The sequence below is a fragment of the Emydura macquarii genome, unplaced genomic scaffold, assembly GCF_026122565.2.
Source record: "Emydura macquarii macquarii isolate MOO-44397 ecotype Brisbane River unplaced genomic scaffold, CSIRO-AGI_Emac_v2 contig_1253, whole genome shotgun sequence".
NCBI lineage: Eukaryota > Metazoa > Chordata > Testudines > Chelidae > Emydura > Emydura macquarii.
Window position 1 is genome coordinate 80,872,781 of NW_027131390.1, and position 26,345 is coordinate 80,899,125.

Below are 26,345 nucleotides of genomic sequence, written 5' to 3' on the forward strand. Positions count from 1 at the left end.
TTATTGGGGCTTAAAATGCTCACAAAAAACCTTATTCCCATCACCCAAGTTTTAACACTACTAGAAGAATATACAATATTTCTCTTTTAAAAATAGTGATCCAGATCTTGCCTTCACAAACACTCTGGTATACCCATTGAAATCAATGAGCACGCACAGGTTTATCTGAGAGTGGACATGTGTCCACACTTTGAAAAGAAATAGACAATGAAATGCATAGGAAAATAATCTCTCACCTTCCAAGTCTTCCTTTTCAAAATGCGTTTTGAGAATGGAACGAGTGCCACCTCTGTCCACAACAGCCTCCTCATCATTTCTCTGCAAAACAGGAAAAAAAAAAAAATATATATATATATATAGGAATCTTAACTTTTTTGTAACCCGCTAGTAAGATTGAGGTGTATTATAAAGTATAAATAATTTCAGTTTTCCCCTATATGATTTTCCCTCAGACATAAGGTTTAAATCATCTCTTTTTTTCATATTAAAATCTATTCTGCATATGGCAGCTTTTATTGTGTCATGCTTAAAAATGGCTTTGACGTGAAGCAACTAGATCTGTTGTGACACCATGAAAAATGATGAGTAAACTCTGGTTTCTAAGAAGAAAGAAAATCCATCATCCAATAAAGTTATGAGCAAGATGAAGGGAGAGGTGATCAGCTGAGGCATTTACACTATTGTACTCCTAAAGAAACAGATATTTGCATGCATTTTGACTCTAGAAAAAGAACTTCTGAAAACAAGATGACATTACATACTATGCGCAAAACAGAAAAATCATAAACAACATTAGCATTATTTAATACTATGGCAAAGTTGGAGAACACTAGTCTCAGTAAAAATGTGATGTGAAAAAAATTCTAATCCCATAAAAGCAATTAATCTCAATGATTAAATGAACTGTAATGCTTTCACTTGTCTTGTTTCAGCTTTAAGTATGCTCCACAGTTACACTGTAGACAGACAGTACACTCTGATTCTATATACTGCATGCAAGCTCCCTATTTATTTATTTTTTTAGGTATACTGAATGCTCTGATTTCATGTTGTAGTTTATACATACACATTAACAGTGTAAGCAGTCAAATTCTACATTTTGACTGTGCTTACATTATGATAGTAAATACTTTATGGTCTGATTTTACACTCTAAGTGGATTGTATGCTAGAATGGTCTACTTTGCTATTGTGTGCTTCTGTGAATAGGCTAAAAAGCATGACGTGCTGCTAGTTTCAGCTATTTGGGACACAATCTGTAATGAACTAAATATAGCCAGTATTCCCTGAAGATATTAGCCCTTTGGAAAGTCAGCCATGATGCAAAGGTAGTAAACTGAATGCTGGCTTTCCAAGGAGCTGCATATTTGTGGTTACAAAAACAGTTACTTTCATTTTACAAGGGAAGGGACTGATAATGATTATCAGAGAATGGCTACTGGATGAGATGAAGAGAAAAAGATAAATTAAATAAAAGCATTAATTAACATATATTGAATATGTATTACATAATTCCAGTAGCAGGTGGAAGGGGTTTAGAAAGTGAAATTAGAAATTAGATCTGCCTGATTTTTATATTTGAAAAGCATACTCTAGTAGAAGCCTGGTGCAGAGCTGTTGCTTAAAATACCAGTGTTTAAAGCTACAAATGTATAAAAGAGCGAAAGGAACATGATCAGAATTTTCACCACATGACCCCCTCTCCTTGAAGGAGAGATGCCCAAAACAGCAAGGGTTGGATCTAGAGCTGAACATTATGCATTTTTTATTCCAAGATTTTGCTTCAGGTTTATGTCTCCTTTACAAATGACCGTTATTATGCTGTAGCTATTTTATATAGGAAAGCCCTGGAACTGCATCAGCATCAAGCATCTGGACTGTTAAAAAGAGGCTGTAACATTGCCTTTTTTAGATCTTTCTATCAGATAAGAGTATATAACAAAAAATTGACAAGGAGGTAGGAACCTTCTGTTGAAATCATTTTGCTTCATAATAAATTACAGTTAGTTAATAATCTATTGAATCCACTAGGACAATATATTTGTACAAGTCATTTAATCATATTAATATTATAGACAAAATTAATCCATTATTAATTTGTAAGCAATAAGATACATCAGGGTGTATGTCACACTGAAATACTGCCATGCCCTGGGATAAATTATTAGGCATAAAGCTAAAAGGCCAATATTACAGCCACACCAGAAGTAATGCTATTTTTGCACAAGTTATACCCAGCAGCTTCTTACTGTGATTAGGAAAAGGTCCTATGGAAGCAGCGAATGAAAAAATCCTAAGACATATTATTATATTGTTTTTATAAATTAATTTATTTATAGACAAGTTAAAATTAAGTAAAAAAAATAAAAATTCATTAAATTTGATGAAAATGGTATTATTTATAAAATTGGTGCACACTTTTGCACACTACGTGCACACTGGTGCACACTACATTTGGCCTTTTTATTCCCACCCCCTGCACATGTGTTTGCCTTTCATTTTCAGACAGTCTTTGTCCAACTTATCTCCTTCCCTTGTAAGATGGCTTCTTCCATTAATATTAGATGGAAAAACAGCTAGACTGAGAGTTGTATGTTGCTCCTATTTCAGTTGTCAGACCTAAGCAAGCTCAATTAAACAGGCCTTGCACTGTGGCTTCCCATGGAGCACCAGTAGAGAGATGTTCCATACTCATTACCATGGTAATATCCATGATTCCTGTACTCCCTCTCCTCCCAAGAGTCAGCTAATAAACTGCACAATGGAGTCCCGACCACTATTGAGATTCTTGAACATTACTATAATATAACTAATAAATAATAATAGTGATAGATGTGCTGACCACACCTTCACTCTGCCATGATGACTAAGGATTAGGAAATTAACTTCAATTTTGAATATTTTTATTAGTATTTCTGCAAAATTGTGTATATTGTCATTATTTTAAAATATTCTCATAAACGAGGGGCTGGGACAGGAAGTACAGGTCAAAACAACTATAAGAAAGTAATGGAAGGTGGAATATGTATTCTAGATGATTTAGTGATATTCAATACACACAAAATAATTGTATTTATTAAGTACCCCCTCACCCTCAACTAAAGTGCTTAAGGAGCGAGACGAACAATTAAAATACAGCAATAATTAAGAACCCAACCATGACTCCATGGAAGTCAATAGAAGCCTTTCCATTGACTTCAGAAGGAGCAGAATCAGGCCCTAAGGCTACAGGTTTATCAAAGCCATGAGTTCTACAACGTATCTTAGTAGCTTTTTTTACTTTTAACCTGTTCTGAAGATGCTGAATGCTTAGCAATTTTATATGATGCAGAAATCTGCAAGGAGTAAGGTGTTCAAATTATCTTGTTATACTAGAGTAGTTTGCAACCAAATGTATGGATACACTGACCATGTATGAGTCCTTGGAACTGTTCATTATTGCAATGAGATGCTTGGTGGTTCCAGGGAACAATGTGGTCTAGTGCTTAAAGCATAGGACTGGAATCTAGGAAGTCCTGAGTTCTAATCCTAGCTCTGTCACTCACTTACTGTGTGGCCTTGGGAAAATCACTTAATCTCTGTGTCTCAGCTTCCCCATCTGTAAAATAGGGATGATAATAATACTTCCTTACAGGGGTGTTCTGAGGCATAATTAATCAATATTTGTACAGTACATTGGAAATGCCTAGTATTTTAAATCTGTAGGGTGCTCATCTTCTATATGTAAAGATGCCTTGATGGATAGCAGTAAAGCAATAAAACCATAACATTTAGGGATCTATAAAATGCTTTCTCAAAACAAGACAGATTCTCACATACCCTGGAATGGTTTAATGCTGCACAATTACAGACAATATTTTTGTCAGGGTTTTACATTTGGGCCTGATTCTCATCTCATTTACATTGATGAAAATTAGAGGTAATTCTACTGAAGTCAATGGAGTTACACTACTGTGAAATTGGTATTAGATCAGATCAGAATCTGACCTTTTGTGTATTAAAAATTGCAATGATTTCAATTTTTTTTTTTTTACTGTTTACTGGTGATTTATGTCCTTTATACAATGATCAAACTGATTTTTCCTTTTAAAAAAGTATGACAAAATTATTACCGTAGAAACAATCAAATAATTTAAACACACAAAGTACAAAACATCTAGGATAAAACAATAAGAGCAGTATGAGTCTTTTTGGGCTATGGGTGAAAACCTTGAGCTACTTACAGAGATATGGGGAGACACCCTGACCCTTGACTCCACTGGGGACAAGATTTCACCCATTAACATCATCAGAAATGAATACCAGTAAGTCCTTTATCTCACACCACTTCACATTTTTTACGTGCCAGATATTTTACCATAAAACTATTTTTAAATGTTTTCAAGTGTTTAAAAATTGCACTGGTACTAATTTTTGTTACCCGCTACCTGTAAGTGCTCAAACGCATGATTTGTGCAAGTGTATTTTCAAGGTTGATGAGACATACCCACACGATATCTGATTGAGCTAGCATGCTACAGCTAGTATCTAAAATAGCTTTTCCATACATAATTATGTCATAACTGAAAGGCCTAACATCTCAGGACGTTCCAAGGTTAGAACATTGGAAAGCTGGGAATAAACACTTTTCAATTGTATAAAGCCCTAATTTCTAATCATATGTTGTAGGGATCAATATCCTTAAATCTGTCATTGTTTCAGAACAATATATTGCCCACTCCAGACCACAGACCAGTGTAATTAGAAAGAGAAATGCCATATTTAGGAGAATAAGGAAATATGTTTCATGACAGTTTTATGTTTTAATAATAGCTGTTGTAATCTGCTCAGAAGTTTGCAATGCTAGAAGCAGTTCCAGTTAAAGATGGATTAGTGGGCAGAGTCCAGATGAGGAGTTCAAAGGTGCATAACGAATACAACTTATCACATTGCTTCCATCAATGTATCTCTCTCACACAACAGACACACACACTCTCTCAAGGTTCTTTCTGGGTGATGGAACTATGTATGTATATATATCATCATCATTTACAAAAGAGACTAATGACAACATTGCAGTCCTTAAAATCGATGTCATAAATATATACATTTTAAGTTATTTATAAATTCACAAAAAGCAAAATAAATACATGTCAGTGGTGTACCAAGGGAGTAGGTGGGAGGGGGCCATGCTCCCGGGTGCCAGTCTTTGGGGGGCGCTGACTGGGCCCTCCCGCTGACATCCCCAGTGGCCCAACGACATAGCCCTTCTGCCTCCCATCCCCTCCGCCCCGGTGCCGGGCACATCGAGGGAGCTGCGGGGACCCCATCCACACGGGCCAGGCAGCCCCCATTCCCCAGCCACCGGGCAGCCTGGGGGCATCTTCCTATCTCACTTCTGCTCCACACCGGAGAGGCCGCATCAGCACAGTGCAGGGATGTCAGTGGGACACGGCTCCAAGGAGGAGAACCCGGCTTGCGCCACCCCATTTTGCAGTGTGCATTCAACTTTTTCTTCCTAAGTATAGTATAGTCATTCAAACAATTGTGCACCCACCTTATAGTTCTTTAATCTAGACCTCATTTCCCTAGTTTGCTTATGAGAATGTCATGTGATGTGAGTCAAAAGCCTTGCTAAAATCAAGATCTATCATGTCTACAGCTTCCCTCCTATCCAGTAGGCCAGTAACCCTGGCAAACAAGGAAAACACGTTTTAACAATTGGTATAAATAGCAATATTTATAAACAGGCTTAAAGGATGCATTGAAATGCATTTCTCACCCCATTTAAATTCAGTTACACCGGCACATTGTATTTTGGTGTTAATACATTATGAACAAAAATAAAATATAAACTGAATACACAGCTAAACATAAACTGAATACACAGCTAAAACGTGCATTTTATTTAAGAAACTGGAAATGATCCCTTTCCCTGCACTAACTCTTACCTGCCCACCTTAGCCTACTCGCTATTTCACACATCCCTTGTGTATATTTCTTTCCCTTCTCCACCCCTTAGATACTCTGCTTTCTCTAAAGCTGGATTTATTTTTATTTATTTTTTTTGTCTGAAAAGACTAACCCAGAATCATTTGGGAAAATAGCAAATGTTATAGAAATCTGTTGAGATTTGCAGACCTTCAGGTCAGAAGTATTCCTGTTAATAATACCTTTAATGCATTCTAAATGCAGACCATTTTATGGTTAAAAAGAGTCCTTTTCAACATCCTTTCTTATTGTAAAATATATTTCAATGCCAGAAACTTTCACTCCCTTAAACCTAGTTCTTGGCTGTACAGTGTTTCATTAGAAATTATGCACACAACACGCCTGCTGACACATAACTAAAATAATTATGGAATTAATATGACTTCACTGCATACACCATTTATTGATTATTAGACATCCTACATAAGTCTCAAATGCCATCTGGAGCTCAGGAAAGCCCGTCACAGTGGAACATTAATTGCTGTTTTTCTATCATTCACAACCATAGAAACAGTGAGATTAAATCATTTCAGGTAGTAAATATCTTCATTATTATAAGTACTTAGCATATGTATGTGAATCATGAATACATTTTAGTTTATATGTTATTTCATGAACTCATGAATTTAGATACATAGACCATACATCCTATGCTGTACCCTCCTGTATTTTTATAGTAAGATTCTAACCTTTGTATCCAAAAGGCCATGCTTAAATAATAACATTTAATCGTTTACCCTAAACTTGTAGGCTTTCACAGTTTGAAGGTATCCTACTTTTATATTATCTAGATATTCTCTGGTTGTGTGGTATGTATCTCATTGTATCTGGTTTCATGGCATTTCTGTTTCAAAATCACTTCTGTTAAATTCAGCTTGACATTTACAAAAAGTGGCACTATTAAAGAAACAGAAGAGTGTGCTATTTGAACTCAAGAGCTGCTAAGAGCATATATGAAACATATCCTTTTCAAAATTATATTAAATAGCTAAAAAACTGTTTATTGTAGATGGACCTTACAGTATTGCCGTAAAGAAATCACTGATGGCTGCCATGCTCAGCTCTGTCCTTTGACGTGTCCTTGAGCTGACACAGTCGCACACAATTGATTTGATGCACCCAATGTGTGTCTCCACTTTGGATGCTACAATTCTTTTCTCTTTCCTGAGACAAGAAAAGAATGTAACCCTGTATATTATCATCATTTTGGATTGCTTATATTATATATCATTATATATCTGCAGCTGTGGAAAGTGCTGTGAATTTTATCTTCCAGATGCAAAAGAATTGCTTTTCCATTCCACTAGCTGCATCAAATATTTCATATTCTTTTCTTATTTACCTATCAACAAAGAGCAATCAAATCACATTTAAAGTGCAATTAAGTCTATAGTCTGCAAAGTATTATTTTAAAGCCATCCTTTTCATTTTATTGTGTCTGCAGTAGTTTTCTGCAGTAATCGCTAATGGTTGATGTATAGCACTTATTCCTTTGGCCAGCCCCATGTCCCATACTACAGGATGTGCAGCAAACTAGAAAGCAATTAGTTTTCATTCCAGATTTATATCTTCCCCAGAGCTGCATGTCATATGCATGAGGACAGTTTTGCCATCTCTCTCTCTCTTTTTACAGCAAGAGCTAAGATAATTCTCAATTGGAATCAGTAAAGAAATACCTTCTCCTACAATGACGTTAAAATCTGCACTAATCAACATTAGCTATGGAGGATTGATGTGCCAGTGAACTTAGACTGAGCACATGTTTAATATAGTAAGCATACAATCTCATTTCACATGTAAAAATGGATAATCACTGTTGTCATTAAATCTAAGCACAAACTGTTGTTATAAATTTGATGAGACTAAATTGAATCAAACCAAGAAAATGCAGACTACATAGTACAAAACAGTCTTAGAGGCAAATAAATACTGATTTATAAAGTATTATTCCTGTGTTTAGTTATATTGTAAAGCTCAGAGCTGCTTGTATCCAAATCTGTATGATAGACACTATATGAGTTGAGGAATAATAAATTAATGAACTAATCAGATATAATTATTTATTTCATGCTAGTATATAAATTAATTAAATCTAACAATGCTGTTTTTGCCTAAAGTATTCTTTTTAGGACATCAATTTTGTAAACAATACATTAACTTAATTATGCAAAGCAAATGTGTTATTTTAACATATAATTTCTTGGTATTCCTTTGTGTAAGAGAAAAATAGGATAATTTAAAGAAAACAAATCAGAAAAGATAAGAACATGAGATGTAATAAAAAAATAATAACAACAATTTCATTTATAATGTGGTAGTGCTGAGGAGCACAAAACAAGAGAACAGTTCCTGCCCAAAAGAGTTTACAGTGTTGTTGGGCTGATGGACATGGGTACAATATAAAGAACATAAGGATTAAGGCTGCTTCCAATTTGTTTTGAGTATTAGTGTTTAATTTTAATGGTGCTTCCATTTTTACCTGTTTTTAAATGCTTCCGGGGCCTGAAATAAAGAAAGACTTTGGGTAGAATATTCAAAAGCACTTAGACGCTTAAGTTCCACTTTAAAAAGTGACTTGGGCACTTAGACCATGTCCAATTGATAGTTTATGGAGGTTTATGTTATGGAGATGTTAAGTTCCTCACAGTTCTTCCCTTTTCCCATCAGAGGATCACATCAGCCTTTTCTGGATTCAGGTTTTGCAAACTGCTCTTCATTCAATTTCTGGTCCCAGCTAGGCTTTTGAATAGCTAGCTGCTAGATGGTGCTACTTGTGTCTATTGTGAAGGCGATGTAAAACAGGGTCATCAACATATTGCTGACATTTCCCCCCATCTCTCCCTCCCTGGCTTCACATTCTTCTCCACTGGATTCTCACAGATGTTGACCATGATGGAAGTGAGGACATATCCCTATGGGATAGCACAGGTCAGCATTCTTAAGATGGAGATATCTATTATAAATCTCTGGTTGCAGCCCAAGAGAAATGACTGAAATCATCTCAGTGTGATCCCATTAGCCCCTGCCACATATCTGAGGTGGGACAAAAGGATCCCACAGTCAGCCATGTCAACTGCTGCAGAGGAGATCAACAGTATGAATATGGATGTAAGAACTTTATGCAGAGTCAAAAGGAGATTCCACATCAGTAGCATTAGTGTCCTATCTGTTCTTGTTTTGGCCTGCAGCCTGACTGGGAGAGGTCCAGAATACTGGAAGTATCTAGGTGGAGTTGGAAACTACCCTTGATGAGCATCTCAATTAGTTTGCTCAGGAATGAAAAGTTAGTTACTGAACAGCTGGTGGAAAAGTAAATTATGTTGACTGATGGTTTCTTAATTACTGGCTAGGTTATGTGGTGCTTTAGGTTGGGTAGATTTCCAGACCTCTAAAGTGGTGTTTAAGATCTCAGTCGGTTATGGTTTCAGGTGCTCTCAACACTCTTTCAATAGCCAAAAGGGGTGTGAGGTAAAATGACAGAAGGTAACCCAATCTTCATGCAGTGCTTCCTGTCAGGAGAGTGGCAAATGCAAAAAGGCATGATATAATGCTATCAGACCAGTGTCTGACCAGGAGGTCCCTGCTGTCCTTATAGGCAGCCAGAGATGTAGGTAACTTTCTCTGTAGAATCATACCTCTGCACTGGGCTCCTCAGTTGTATGGATGCTTTCTGAGTTAGCAAGGTGATTCATGGTCCAGAATAATTCAGCAGGCCCTAATTTAATAGCTACTATGATGATGGAAAGGTGGAATGTCTTTGGTCTTTCTTTGTCCACGTCATAGACTTACAAACATTCCTTATGTTGGAATTTGTCTGCATCTATTCATGTTTCTGCCACCAAAGCTCAAATTTTCTTTCTTCTTACTTCTTTTGTCCCATATTGCCAGAGAACCAAGGAAATCTGTGGAGGGAATGAGGAAGAAGCAAGTGCTTCATTGTTAGTGTCAAGGCTATAGCTATTGAGTGGTATTAAGCCCCACTCCCTTTTACAATAGCAGGTTGTTCACACCTCTAATGGCTGCCACTGCAGAGCTATCACATATTATCCTCCTAGTGGTTGAACCCTCCTATTAAGAACTGTAGATGTGCCAACAATACTTCCTGATCACTGCTCTTAAAAAATATCATTATGGATATTTTATGTTCATCCATTGCCAGGAAAAATTATTGGCTAATGACACCAGTGCATGTTCTGTACCATACCTAAGGTAAAACCAGACTGTCTACAGTCAATGAAATCAGAGGATTTCAGATGCTGGCAGAGTTGCCTATGACAACAGTCTCCAGCATCATTCCCAAAGAAAAAAGGTCCAATAATTAACAAGACTGTTCAAACCGAGAGATGATTTATTGAACAGAAGCCTCACATTAACTTCCTTGAGGATAGTTGGCACCATGTTCTCCCAAGGAAGGTATTGACAAAATTGACCAACAACTAGTCCAGAAGGAGGTGGATCTAACTCTAGGTATGTAGCTTGGAATGCCCCAGCACCACTAGCACTTCAGTGAATGCTAAATCATATGTTAGAGTTTCAGCGGATACACTTTGTCTCTAAAAGACATTTGGATATGTTGGTTCATATTTCATTCGCAAAGTAACAAGAAGAAAATCTCAAATCTAACTGGCAGCAGCAACTGGAAGAACCAGGCTATCCACTGCCCAGGATGGTTCTTTGCAGTTGCTTTGATGGAGATGAAGAGGCCTTTTTTTTGCCTCTTACAGAGTCACTGCATAAGACCTCAGAAACTCTATGTCACAATTGGGCAGACTCATCATGAGACTTTGCCACCAGCACGATAACCATCTCTCCTCTCACTTCTTCTGTCTCAGATCATCTGTAAATTATGGTGACCTAAGAGGGCAAAGCTGGAGAAGACGACATTTAGGGGCCATTATATTGACAGAAGAGGACAAATATTATAAAGTCCTTCCAAGCCATTGTTATTGTGGTCTATTTTCTGAACACTGTCTGGAAGCTCAGAGGTTCTATTAACTTATGACCATTAAAACAGGACCCCAAGAGGAAAGGTGCACCCTAAAACCAAATATTTTTTTCTGCTGGTTAAAATGGCTATTTACCTATTTATTTCCATTAGCAATACTGAATTCATCTTAGAGCTATCATACTAAACATTTTTATCTACTTGCTGATATTAGTAGAGAAAGGTTAAATAAACTTCAATGTAATTTAGAATTTGCACTAATGAACAGGAAGAACAGAGCAGGGTTTTGTAGAGGAGCTTAACAATAACCAGCACACAGGAATGAAGAGGTATCAAAATTAACCCCCAAAAAAAAAAAAAGCAGGAAAGAAGTAAATGAAATAGTGAAATAGATAAGACAATGGTTTGAGAAATAACAGAGCAAATACCAACAAATTCCAGTTATCAAACTCAAAGTTAATTTGAAATTGCTTCTGCATCTTTTCTTAACTGCACAATTTCCACCAACGAAAGCAAGGGAACCTGACATACTACATATTCAGAGAAAGAATTTTTGCATCAAAGGCTTAACCAAAACATATTGGCAAAGTGATCAAAATGGGGACTAAATTGCAAAGGATTTAAACAGTTTAGAGAGATTAGAGGGCACAAGTCTATGATACACTGTTTTAGGATTTCGAATAGGATTACTAAGGAATCAAAGGTAAACATGAATCCGCCGCCAGGAACTGTTTTGGGGTTTTTTTAGTATTATTATTTAACATTTACACTGCAGTATCACCTGAAGGTCACTGCCAGATTGAGCCCCATTGTGCTAGGTACCATACAAACATCTAATAAATGATAGTCACTAGACCAAATTGTTTACGGTCTAAAAGACATGATATAACAGGTGGATGATACAAACAGGAGGGTTGGGCTGGTGTGGAGTGGAAAAGACATGGTAAAAAAAACCCTCAGTAAATAATAATAGAATGTGAAAATTCTTAGCCAGCAAGTATGAGGAACCAAAGTTCTCCATCTGCCTACCTATTATCAGGTTGTACATTACCTTATGTAGTACAGAAAAGTTGAGTTTTGAAGAGGAAATTAAAAGCGGAGAAGGGAGTAACTTCAGGGATTTTGACTAAGACCTTTCCCCACTTGTATGGGGTGGCATGGGAGAAAGTAAAGAACAGCTTGTTGAATAAACAGAGACTCAGGCAATCAAGGTTGGCATCATTTGCATCACTGGCATCACTGGAGCAAAGACAGGAATCAAATTTGTGGTAATTTCAGCTTATGTTCATATCTTTATATAGAATGTTGCTACATACATTCCACCATGATATTACTGACCAGAGAGTTATTAGTTTTCAAATGAACCCTCACAAGGCATATTTTGTACAAAGATTATTACAATGGCATGTAGCATGTGAATACAGGGGTGTATTCAGTTGCAGATGGGATTGGGTTTTTGGGGCAGGCGGAGGGTTAGACTAGAAAAGCCAGGAAGCAGTCTCAATGTCTGTGACAGAGGATAAACTATGGATTGTGATAGGAGGAGATGGGAAAAAGGAAGGTCATATCAGACTGTCAATTTTTTCTTTGAAGATATTTGCAAGATCTTGTGCGAAGAGCAAGAAAGGGGCAGGATGGGCGAGAGTTTTAGGAGGGAGTAAAAAGTAGTAAATTGACAGCTGGGAGTTGAGGGAGGGGAAACATAGTAGAGTGGAGGGAATCAATGACCATGCTGTAAAATAGGGAAGGGCTGAGAGGGCTGAAAGCAGAAAAGACATCGGTTAGTGGGGCAAGATGATGGAAGTAGATAGGTGATGTTGAAGGAGCCCAGAGGATGGTCAGAGAGAGAGAAGTCAGGAATGGAGAGAGCAGTGCTTGGTGAAAACCAAGTCAAGTGACTTACTGTTTTGGTGAATGGGAATGTTGATCCACGGCTGCAAGTCAAATGGGAAGGTAAGAGTAGAGACAGGGAGGTAAGGAATGGAAAAGGATGGTTGTCATTATGGAAACTGAAGTCATGAAGGAGGGAGGGAGGGAGAAAGAAAGAAAGAAAGCCAAAGTCAGAGGAAGGTGGATGGAAGCACCTGGAGTGTGTGATAGATTAACATGGAGGGGAACAGGGAAGAAGAGTCAGATGAAGAGCTGTTCAAAAGGAGGTGAAGTAGAAAGGAGGAGAAAGGAAAGGTTGAAAATAACAGGAATAGGAGAGCCCACCAGTCTGTTTCTGAGTGGAAAGTGTGAGAGAGATCTCCACAAAAGAAAGTGGCTGGAGAATCAGTATCAGATGGAGGGATCTAGGTCTCTGAGAGACCAGGTTCTGGAGGGAGCTGGAGCATGAGATTATAAGGTTGTAGACAGGTGTGATCTTTACAGCTATGGAGCCAGCATTCCAGAATCAGCCAGTGAAGGGGAGGGGGAATGGGTAGGAAGTTAGGAAGCGTGGTACCTAAGGGGTGGAGCTGGGGGCAGGGAAGGGTGCATGAAGTGGACAAGGTGGGATGGAGGGAGAATCAGCATTGGGGTAGAGGTCAGAGACAAGGAGGAAAGGGCAGAGAAGGGCAAGCATGTGTAAACTTGGTTTATATGAATAGGAGTAGGAAGGAAACCAGGATGGAGAGAGGAAGAGGAATACATAGAGCTTGTGGACACTGTACAGTATGCAGCACAATGGTTTTTGTGAAGCATACAGTACCAAGCAAAGAATAAAATAATGGACGAGGGTGAAAGACAGGAAAATACAGTCTTGATTATCCCCATGTTATCTGTCACATACAGAAAATAGAAATTTGTGCTGTAGTGTTTTTGTAAACACAAGTAAATGAAGAATTTAGGATCAAAAGTTGGGCCAGATCTACGCTAGAAACTTTTGTGGTATAGTGGGTTAGGGGTGTGATTTTTGTGACATTTCTATATCAGCAAACATTTTAGCCTAGATGCAGTTATATCTGTATAAAAATGTTTTTGCTAGTATAGTTTATTCCATTCTGATATCAGCTATGCCAACAAAAGCACTTTTTTGCTGGTATAAGTTGCAGAAGCTATACTGGTATAGCTGTGCTGGCAAACCTTTCCTGTGTGGACCTTGCCTTTGAGTAGATAAACTGTGTTCCATTCTGCAAGCGACCCATCTTAAGTCTGCACTGTGTTCATGGTTATTTTGGTCTGGAAAGAGCACTGTGTACCGATTGCCTCATTCTTCCACTACTGTGTATTATGCAAACAAAACTGGGATATTGCTCTATAAGTGCTTTGCAATGTCCTCAGGTTTGGGGAGGAGTCTGTTTAAATACTGTAGTTTGTTTTGTTATTTTAAGACCAGTCATTCTCTGGCCCTTGCATATCTTACTTTCTATGCTGCTTCTGTATAACTGCTTAAACTCTCTTTTTTTACTTGTTTTAAAGCATAAAACTTCTGAAAACAATAGGCTCTAACTATAGTTTTGAGATAAATCAGCTGATGGATTTTGAACCACAGCTGTACAGGGCAGCAGAACATAGCTTTTGGTTCCCAACTGAGGCTAGATTATAGTGCTCCACATGCAGGGCAAAGATTTTCTCTAACAAAATGAAAGCTTTAGGATTTGACTTCACTTCAGAGAAAAGATGACAGCTGAGTACATCCTTTCTCTGTCACACTGACAAAGAGAGATGTTATTAGAGTCACTGACGTGCACACATTGGAAGTCAGAGGCACAGACATTTAGCAGTGCCATGGAGGAGCAGATAAATTTAAGAGGCCAGATATGACTCTTTTATGGAGAGCAAATTAGTCCACAATGTGCTCATACTTGTGTATTTTTGTTTTGTGTTTTTTTATTTTGGTGCACACTCGTTTCTAGGGTGCGGCAGAGTAGCATTCCAATACAGATTAGATAACTCTTTGGTTCCTGGCTAAATCAAGGTGGCTGTTTGCATCTGGATTCAAGGGTGCTGAAATCTGTACTTGCAAGAGTTTGGTTCTGAATGGTGATAGCATCAAGAGATCAAATAATATCAGGAGACTTTTGCCATCTTAAGCAGCAAACCAGAAAATAGGCCTGTCTGATTTGGATCCAAACCAGGATCAGAACACTAGGGGCAGATTCAGATGCAGAGCTCTGACTCTGAGTTTATGTCTAAACTACCACTTATGTCAGTGTAACTTATGTCGCTCAGGGGTGTGAATAAGCTACCCACCCCCCAAGTGACATAAATTATACTAACCTAAGCACCAGTGTGGACAGCGCTATGTCAGCAGGGGAGATCTTCTCCTGCTGACATAGCTACCACCTCTTGTTGGGGGTGGATTAATTAAATCGACAGGAGAGCTCCTCCCATCATCTTAGAGCAGCTACACTAGACAGCAATCTAGCGTAGCTATAGCCTCAGTGTTACCTGAAAAGGTTCCGATTTGAGGTTCTTATTCTTTTTGCTTCACATAACCCAAGACCAGCCCTGCAGCTACAGCATGTGTGCATATTGCCTACAGTAGTGGGTTTCCCCTGAGCTTTAGCACCCCTGTGGCCAAGATGGAGCCTGCTCTGCAAGCAGCTCCAGCCAAGAAGAGGCACGCCCAGGAATACAGCAGGAAAACTCCCTTTCACCCCAGAGGCACCTGTTCCAAACCCCCTTATACACACCTGAACAGTACAATGAATATAGGAAATGGAAATATTTATTTACAGACAGGGCGTGCACAAGGGGGGGAAGCAGGGACATGCCCACCCAATAATTGGCGGGGCCCCAGGCCACAGAGTTCCTCTGACCCTGGGGCCGGGGCAGGGAGAGTGAGTTCCTTTGGCTCCTGGGGCTGAGGCAGGGGCACAGAACGTGCCCCTCCAAAAGGGACCAAAATTTTATTCCTGTGCATGCCCCTGTTTACAGAGGGATACATGGAGAAAATTGAAAGGGGAGAAGAGAGGAGAAGCGGTAAAATAGTGTGACATCCAAGACGAGGACCCATGGGCCCAGTAGTACCACAATATGAAAGAGTAAACACCAAGCAATGCATCTATACTCAGAGCTCAGGAATCCTAGACCAAGTTCAAGTCCAGTGGTGAGTCTGGGTGATCCTGGTCATCTTCGGTGCCAGTAAACTTTCCCCGGCAAACCCCTCCAGTGTCCTCTCCTGCCACTCTCTGCAAACCCACACAGAGTGACAACCTCCCCACCTAGCTAACTACAACCTCCCTCCTTATTCCTAATGCAAGGTCACAAGCCCCACTATTCACAGCTCCATACAGCTCTGAGCAAGAGTGATGTGGGGTCTGGCTCTGCTGTGTCCTTCTCAGGTGATTCCTCTCTGTCTCCTGTCTTGGGGCATCCCCAGTCAGCCACTCTGGGCTTCAGGCTGGTTCTCCATTGCTTCACTTGTGAGGACCTGTTTGCTGCAGCTCCCTTGTCCGGAGCTCCAGACACACTCCCTGTCGCTACCCCTTTCTCCATGCCCCTCGAATAACTAGCACTTCCTCTTCATGGAAGCATCAGCACTTCCTCTGCTCAGGACAAGGTTTTAAAAAGGGGCCATGCTCTCTAAACCTCAGGGGGGTTACACAAATAAAACTAAATGAAAAGTGAAGGGCCTGCCTTGTAAAGAATCCTAAATACAAACCTACTATTCAGGTGAAATACACAAGTAAGACATGCCACAAAGAAAATCGATTGGCGAGGTCAATAGGGAAATAAGCAAGAACTGCTGCCTTTGGGGAAAACACACACACATACATTATATATATATATATATATATATATATATATATATATATATATAACACACACCTTGACAAACCAATAAGATCTCTCCAAAAAGAAGAGGTCAAATTTGCCCTAACTTACACCCTGTGCAACCTCACTGAAGTCAGTGAGACTCCAAACGGTGGAAGCAGCCAAGGATTTGGCACTGTGTATGCTTTAAAGTTGCTGCTGACCAAAAGGGGCGGGGGGACAAAACCTAAGTTAAAAATCACACATAATGAGCCTCTGAGTCCTGCTTAGAAACAAGAATGGGCACAACTCAAACCTGAACAGAAAACAACTAGAAGAAGGAACAGGAAACCAGTCCATGAAAATAAAAAACAGTTTGAACCTTTGCCCTACCTTCCAATGGAAGTCGCCCCAAACCGTTTATAAAGTTTGAAAAGTATGTCACTCTAAAGACCCTTTCAGAACCCCCCCTCCCAACACCACCTCTAAGACCCTCTCCTCTCCAGTGGTTCAACACAACCACACTTCTTAATTGAAGTGTCATGGTTTAGGGAACTGAAGAGGACAGACACAAAATGAAGGCGCATCCCCTCTCCTTCCTTCAGCAATCGGTCTCACTTTCATAAGGCAAGCAGGTGTCTTGCTCCCTCACCCCCTACAGTGTCAGGATTGACTCTGCATAGGCAGCGAAACAGCCAACTACTCCACCTGAATCCATTCTGTTTTCATCCACTAGGCTAAAAGCAAGTAGCAAATGTTATACTTCTATAAAAAATAAGAACTCTCCTTTTTACAATGGTATAAAGATCCCATTTCTAGCCCTGTCCACAGTTATCCCACCAGATATTGTTATTCACTTGGCAGTTTTGCAGTGCATGGTTATTCTCAGCCTTGTTAATTTCTTGTCTATTATTTTTAATTGAGCTGGGATAGCAAAGTCAGTACAGAAGAATTTGAAAACAAGAGGGCTCTGAATGAAGTTAAGTGATCTGTTCTCTCCAAATATATGATACATGCTGTTTCATGTACAGCTTGATTACCGAATAGACGTGTATAATATGGTAAGTCAAAGACAGGAAAATGAAAGGAAGATTAAACTAGTGATTAGTTACTGGAGATTTTTGTGAACATAAAAAGAGGTCAGTGAGGGAGAGAAAAAAGCCTCTAAAAGATTACAAGGTTAATTTATTTTCAGAAGATGATGTAGACGTTGGTAAAAGTGCAAATTAATTCTCTGCTTCAGCATTTGCAGAGGAGGCTAAAGGGTCAACTGCCACAAAGAAATGTATTTCTGGGGAGATGGAAGAAATACTGGAAGAAATCAGAGCCTCAAAAGGAAAGATAAATAAAAAGTTGCAATAACCATAGTCTAGATCCCTCTCAGAGTCCCAAAGGCTAAAGATATGGGGAATAGTTAGGCAACCTCGATGAAAAGTTCAGTTTTCCCTACTGTGAAATTTTTTGTAGATTCTGTCTATCTTCCAAAACTGTCTACGATACTCCAGAGGCAACCATACAAAAGTTTGTACCGCATTAAATCTAACCAACACTCCTTTTTGTATCTCTAAGGGTAACATTGGCTTTTCTTATTATGGCATTGCACTGTGAACTCACTGCCTATTTCATTTGCTGTCTACTATCATCCCTATGTTTTTCCTGATTTGTTCCTTCTAGTTAGGAATCCCCTGTTTAAATGGAAATGTATATTAGAAGACCCCAATTAGGCAAAGCACTTACTTTTTTCATAGGGCTGGCCAGAAAACAACAATTCCAAGTTTTCAGAATTTGTTTTCATTACACTGGGGAATGAAACAAAGATCTTTAAAAATTTTTTGCAAAAAAATATAAGCGCCCACCCAGGAATAGCCAATAGTCAGGTAGCTAGGACCTGGATCTCCCACATCCCAAGCAAGTGCCCTACCGTTGGGCTTTAGAGTCACATTCTCTCCTGTTGGAGCTGTTCCACTTTGTATAAATAATCAAATATTCATGTAACCAGAGAGATAAAGATAGAAGAACCGACTCTATAGACCCGTGTTCCCCACATCAAATCAGGCAGTGCAGGGATTTGAACATGAGTTCCAGAGGAGTGCCCTAACCCCCAGGCTATTCTGAGGTGGGTGCCTCTCTCCTCCCTCCTGAAATTTCATCCCAGACCTGAGAAATCTTGCCAACTACATTTTCATAGAAATGTTCATATGTTTCCACAAAGCATTTCCATTTCAATAAAATGGTATTTTTTCTAAAGAGAAAAATGTTTGGCCAGCCCTACTTATATCCCATTCACATCAATGAGACTTTGGCACATGCTTAAGCACTTTCTGAATGTGTCAATCTTAGGTACTTATATGGCTCCATTACCACACAGTCATGCGGTATTTGAACACCTCACAATCTTTAACTGTGAGGTAGGGACGTGCTATTATGTCAATTTTAAGATGGGGAACTGAGACACAAAGAACCTAAATGACTTATCCAAAGTCACACAAGAAGTCTGTGACAGAGCAAGAAATTGAACCAAAGTCTAAGGATAGTGCCCTAACCACTGGAAATATCCTTCCTCTGAATATATCAAGGCCTAAAAAATTATAGCTCCTATTATGAGACGCAAAAGGTGGGCAAGGTAATATTTTTATTGCACCAACAAGCTTTTGAGCTACACAGAGCTCTTCTTCATGTCTGGAGCAGGAAGAAGAGTGTTTTGAAGAAGAAATCTGTGAAGCTCGAAAACTTGTACCTTCCACCAACAAAAATTGGCTCAGTAAAAAAATATTACCTCACCTATCTTGTCTCTTTCATATTCTGGGATCAACATAGCAGCAACACTACAAAGAGCTCATATTATGAGCTAACTCATAATGTGGGGCTTAGTGTGTGGCCAACTAAGTATATTAAATCTTTAAAAGGAAAAGATTCTTGCATTTTTGTTAATGAAAAAAATATTAAGGATTAAAATATTTCTCAGTGAAGAAAATTCAGATCAGAAAAAGTATGGAAAGCATGTGATAGTAGCATGTGATGTGAAAATGAAGGTCCCTAAATGCACAGAAAATCCTAAACGGTAGTATTGCCTAGTAAATTTCTATAGTAGAAAAATTATGAAAAATAGCTTGCATGCGGTTTAGTAGCTGTTTTTGAAATTAAACCATCTGTTATTTCAAAGCATTTTTTACAGAATATAGATTTCAAGGACGCCAGTCTACATGAAGCACTAATGACCCATCAATGTTCATTTTTAAAGCTAAGCAATTTAGTAGGAAGAACTGAACAAAAAGTGTAGAAAATTCATGCAAATTATGGAAATTCACACCTTATGCTTCCAATACACATACCATAAATTATCTATTTACTTCTAGAAAAATGTCACCAAATCCCACTAAGCATCATGGAAGGTCCCAAATGACACAGCAAATGCAGCAGATCCAACAACATTCATCTGACTGCACTGAATGAAAATGTAAAGTAGGTTTGGGGACAGCTAGTGAGATTTGGAGTCTTCTAAAACTTTAGACATTTTTTGAAAAACATTTCCCCATTGATCTCCTCAGTGAATAGATCAGTGGATACATTAGGGGGAAAAAAAAACAAAAAACACCTTCTCTGCTTCAAAACTGGGCCACAGTTTCTCTCATTCTTTCTCCTCATCCTTTTCTCTCCTGACAGCCCATTGCTAATGAGTTTATTAATTTATATTCAGTTTATTGAAGATTTTTTTGCAGACACACATGAAAATCCCACAAAGACATTAACTCCACACACAAGCTAAAGGAACTGCTTGGAATCCATACTTTTCAGATGATATATTCATGCAAATAAGCCATTCCTACCAGTGAAACACCATTCTTAAAGCCCCAATCTTGCAAGTAGGACCTTCATGAAAAGAACCCTGCCCTTGTGTGGAACCCCAGTGATGGTATTAGTGCTTGCTTCCCATGCAGGTTCAGGGGTCTGCTTGCATGTTGTAACTTGCCTTACCATTTTCCTCATGTCAGTAAACTAGGTGAAGAATTTAATTGTAGCTTAGAGGTTCATATACAAAACATAGATTTACAAGTTGAGTATTTTCAGTCGTCATCCATATATAATTCAAAATGGGTCTCATTTCACATCATTCTGAAGGGAAATTTAGACAGTTAACTCCCTACAGCTGGCTGAAATGTTTAAAACTTGGAAATTTAGAAAAAAGGCGGGGGAGTGGAATTTCAATGCTGCTAGTCACGAGCAAATTTCATCTCTGCTAGGGTCTTGTGATGACTCACTGAACTATACTACTGCCTTTGCTGTGCCCCCTCCTCCTCTGCTCCCACATGAAACCCCATATTTTAGAATACAATATCAACACTGCTAATTTAGACATGTGTATACCACATATCACTGTAGTATTTGAGAGCCCATATCAATAGAGTGTTTTCCTTTAGCATCTTCCCTCCCAGGAACTCAAAGTGCTGTAACAAATTTAAGGTTAGCCTCCAAACAGCTCTGAGTACTGTACTGTATTATCCCTCATTTTATAGATGTGAAAAAGGATGCACAGAGAGACACTAAATGACTTGTCCAAGTTCATACAAGAAATCTGGTCTTCTGCCTTAACTACAAGGGTATCTTTCTCCCTCTCATATGATGTAGAGCTTCCTTCTGTTCAAGTGACTGGTGAAGCATACCTAGCAGTGAAAATTGTAGGTATTCAGCAGAAGCTCAGGACTACACTGGATTCGGCCCACAGTGAGGACTTCCACCATATGTTCACAGCGTGCTATAGGTTTTATTGTGGTATGCCTGTTACCCTGAGCTAAACATAGCCAGCTGCTTCCACAGGAAATAGCCACAGATGCTGTATTCTGTTGCAATAGTGTCTGAAAGCATTAAAGCCTTTCTGAGTGGCACTGGTGTCCATAAGATGAAAGGGTGGTACTGCCATGGTACTAAATCTCTCCTGGGCCACCATCCATGGAATTGACCCATCTCAGAGGAGTGGAACATCCCACCCACAGCAGGAGAGTTGAGTGAATTTTGCATTGAACTCTTCCCAAACAGGACTACCTCCCACATGGATGGGGTGAAGATACTAAGACCCTGCCATACACAGGTACAACTCTACCTACATCTGCTAGAGTTGAGAGAATTCAGAAGTTAGTAGGAGTGTGTTTAACCTCTTGAAGGACAGAACAGGAATCTGTGCAGTAGATAAAGATGCTGATGGAGTCCATTAGGAAGACAGGTCAAATTGCTGGTCCAGCTCAGTACAGTTTATGATAGGGTGATCTGGACAAGGGACAAGCATCTCCTGGGGCAGTTTGAAGACAGGTGTGCTGTCTAGACAGAGACTCCCTAGTGGGCAAGGGGAAGCAAATACTGCTGAACAGCAGAAGAAGTCAGGGGCCAAACAGTTGATATGATCAAGTAGAGGGGAATAGCCCATCCAACAGAATGGGAGCCCAGTGGGGTGGGTCGGCACAGGATCGGGCTTGTGTGCCTCCAATTTGGCCCTAAAGGAGCTTATTCCTTCTAGTTTCAGTTATGGTCTGCAGAACTCAGCGAGAGAGAATGAGTGTGTGTTTTGGGGGGGAAATTGGTGAGCAGTAGTAATAGCATGCTCTCCTCATACAATCTGCCAATTCCACATGGCAGACGTTCCTATGAGCATTTGGCCTCACTGCGTCCATTAATTGTTTGACCATATTGGCTCCTTTGTCAGTGACAAAGAAGCCAACCTTAAAATGCCCATTGTCAAGTTATGTAAACAGGAACGGGTGAAGACTATGCAGTATATGTTTTGGCGGATGTGCTCTTTGTTGCTCAGAAAGGGGGGTGGAAGGGAACCCTCAGGAAACCTCCAGTTAGGGTACTTTTTCCAGTAGCCACAGCAGACTGAAATAGATGGTTCATCACACTGCCTTTACTTTCAGGTAAGTGTTGGAAACCAGTTGTCTCTCCACCAGAGTGCTCACTCCTATAGACTGTCCAGATCCTACAGGGGCTGGAAGCAAGCAAGCAGAGTCAAAACAGGGAGTTGTGGAGGAATGGGGAGTTAATTGATGGAGGAGAAGACCAGTCTCTCCCTCAAACAGTTCTGCAAACATTCTACTCTTCTATTGCCATCCAGCACTTCCCCTGAAAAGACTGGCATGACATGAACCAAGCATTGGTCTATCTTCTGGGACTTGTTCAGTCCAAAAAACCAAGACCACTCCCTAAAGAGGGGAGAGGGGAAATCTGTAGAACTCAGAATTGTAAATGTTCTGGAGTAGGGACTGTCTTTTTGTTCTGTGTTTATATAGCACCTAGGGTCCTGGTCCATGATGAGGACTCCTAAGAGTTATAGTATTACAAACAAAATATTAATAATAGACAGAAAAATCATAATGATTAATAAAATGCATGTATGTCTTGCAGGTGCAGCACTATGCCTATGGAAGTCAAACTGACAAGTGCTCCTTTCTCCTTAGAATAGAATCCTTTAGTTATTGAGGTTTGGAATAAGCTCACGGTTTGGAAAAAGGTATGGTCAATATAAACCATGCCCCAAATTCTGCTCTTGGTTATACCAATGAAACTCCATTAACTTCAACTAGACCAAAGTTACACTGGTATATTTGACAGCAGATTTTCACCCTTCATCTTTATAAGCAAATGTAGCTCTTCTATGTTCAACTTTTTTAATCACCTTATATAGGTCCCAAATCTATAGTGTATATCTACACTGTGCTGCTGTACGTTGTCCCAAAAAAATGAACTGCTCTTCCTAAATGTACTTCTCTGGCCTGTTGCCTTCTGATCATCCAAAAAAGCAGGATCTTAGCATCTAAACTGCTGGATTGTCTTCTGAATGAGAGACAAAACCAGTCTTGAGCACCTATGATCATTAATAACTCCATGGCACTTAAGAAAAGAGGTGGGATGTCAATCCTAGTGTCCTAGACAACTTCTAGCTCAAGTAATTACCATCTGCCACTTTATTCTCCCTTGCAGATTCAGTTGGGTGCAGTATTCCCCTTCAACTCCTGTCCTAAATTTGTTAATATATTATTATTATTTACTAGCTCAGCATCTAGCGCCCCAACCAAGATCAGGGGGCCCATTGTGCTAGGCGCTGTACAAACACATAGTAAGGAGACAGTCCTTGCCCCGAAAAACTAATAGAAATGTTTTCTTTTTCTGATTAAATAAGATCCAGTACAATGAAAGAACATGGCCTTGCAGTTCTTACTCAGGCAAAACTCCCATCCCGGTAAAAGAGTTTTGCCTGACCAAGGAAGATCACAGAAGCAGGTTCAAAATTATAGGTATATCAAGGTTTTAAATTACAGTTGAATAAAAGAACAAAGAAGCTTGGGTGATTTGGTCCTTTTGAGAAGGTCTTGAATACATTGAAAAGCACCAAAATACCATGAAACCAATACTTTCAGGAATTTCACAGCAATGCCAAGAAACAGAATGTACTCACTGTGACTAATACATTAAAATACTGAAAATAAATTCGGACAGATTAAACAAGTCTTGTAGCAACTGAAAGGTATAGTTAAATCATTCCAAAACTATTCAAGCTTAAGAGGATGGCAATCTTCCCTATTATTAATAAGAACATAAGCTGGATAAGTAGACTGGGAAACCTATAAATTATAGTCTATATCAGTAAGTTTAAAAATATGTTTTTAATTAAAAATGATGTGACAGCCACTTTTACTGAATCAATTCCCTGCACATGCTGAAGTTTTAGACTTCTTCTGTGGTCTCCAGCACACATTTCCAATGGATTGTCTCTAAACTATAGTGAAATGGGAATATGCCTTTAAATGCAAAATCCAGACCAAAAGAATAACGAAAATCCCTTGCACTTTTTATATATTTACCCTTTTGAAACATAAAACAACATTTTAAATCCTCGATTATTTAATCCTGTGCTTTGGGGTCAGGAAATACCTACTACTTTTGCCAGATTGGACTCCAATTATTTGTGAAAATTGTCATGGGCAAAGGGTAAAGCACATAACAGGAAGCACTGCACGTTACCTTCAACATTGAGTTGAGCTTTTAAACCATATAACCTAATACGTTTCCATGGAAATCTTCGAGGGGAGGGGGAGGAGCTAGAATCTGCTAAAAATGGGGCTAAGTATCATTTGTAAATATAAACATCTCTCATAATTTCAAATATTTATCTCCTTAAACTGCATACAGGATGCCCAAAATTGAACTCCTTTCTATGGCTGTTATCTGCCATTTGTAAGGAACACAGCTAAGCTGATTACAGTATTTTCAATTTCATTATGTGCACATACAGTTAGGCTACTATTGCTATTGCTGTACCAAAAATCTTACATAAAGTACCATCCCAGTTGCTTTCATTTATATAGTTATGCTTTATTACCTTCCTCCACAGTATGTATGAATGTTAACAAATCCCCTATTAATACCCTTTCAATACGTGAGAAGTAGCTTGCCTAACTTTTGCTTTTATTTTCAATGAGCCTCTATTTTTAAAACTGACCAGAAATAGAGTAAAAACCTGCTAGTGCAACATAAAGCAAAAATCTCTTCTTGCAGAATAACTCAGATCCATTACACAAATGTGACACATTGTTTTAAGTCACCTGCCATGATAGGTAAAACAACCAATTTGCAGCGTGCTTTCATAAGAGTGATGTACAATATTAGTTAACATTTAGGTGTTAAGGTGCTGTGTAAAGATAATGCAACATAAAATGCAATACAATCATCTTGTTCTTTGTTATTTTACATGATATCAAAAGCTAAAACCGCTTTTACCATGTTTGAACTGGAAAAAAATATACATACTAAAATTTATATTTAAAATACATCAATACTCTTATGCTAATCCACTGGCAATTAACTGCATGTTAAATTTCCAAAAATTATTTAGTTTGCTTATGTATTAGGTAAATAGTCTATCCTCCAAATCCTGTAGCAAATCCAATAATAAACAATTCCACAAACTAATAAATAACCTACAACTGAAAAACAAACACTATGCTAGAAATTAGTACTGTATAAAGCATGAGGTCATACCTGATGACTTAAAGACTGGAATGGCTCACTGGTTCCAAGCTGCATGACCTTTCTATTTCCAGAAACCCCCAAAGATTGCATTTCCTGTCTTATAAAAGTACATCACATAGCCATCTCTCTCACTGCATCTTGTAGGCTAGTGAAGAAAGCATCAACAGCCGATCTGTCCATCAATAATTGCTGAAGTCATTGCCATCAAGAAATCAGATCTTAAATATAGTTTCCTCTGTGCGATCACAGGCATCCAGTATTCAAGGAGGCTGATACAGCTATATCACTGATGCTGCTAATGCTATCTGAAAACAGTAAGCTTACTGCTTAAAGCAATCCTGCATCATCCAAACAGAGCAAGCCACATCCTTCACCTCCTCACTTGCGTTACTATACAAACTAGTGCTGCCATTATGGATTTTGCTTTTACATCTGGTCAGCTAAAGGAGAAATTAGATATTATGCAACCAAGTTTGCATTAACAAACGTCAAACAGCAAATGTGACATATCCAGGTTATCAAATTTTGTTTGCATGACCACTTCTCAACGAGCAATGTTACTGTTCAAAAGAAGCATCACAATGTGATCCAAGGGAAAATTACCAGAAAGAGATCATAAACAGTTCAAAAGCAGCAAAGCATTTAAACACCTCTGTGGCATTTAAACAGCTGTTTTATATAAATTTACAAATCTCAGTCCTTATTAAATTAAAAATATTGCTTGCTTAAAT

At 38.8% G+C, this 26,345-nt stretch overlaps 1 protein-coding gene across 2 annotated transcripts in view; it reads right to left on the reverse strand.

Annotated features, from left to right (window-relative positions):
* SLC4A10 (solute carrier family 4 member 10) overlaps nt 1-25,704 on the reverse strand; it is a 171,542-nt gene extending 145,838 nt beyond the window's left edge. For both annotated transcript variants that reach the window (XM_067549364.1, XM_067549362.1), the window contains exons 1-2: nt 25,624-25,704; nt 237-318 (exon numbers count right to left, since the gene is read on the reverse strand). In XM_067549364.1, coding sequence (XP_067405465.1) covers nt 237-318; nt 25,624-25,704 — 163 coding nt within the window. The remainder of the gene's footprint in view (nt 1-236; nt 319-25,623) is intronic.
* Nucleotides 25,705-26,345: the final 641 nt, after the last annotated feature.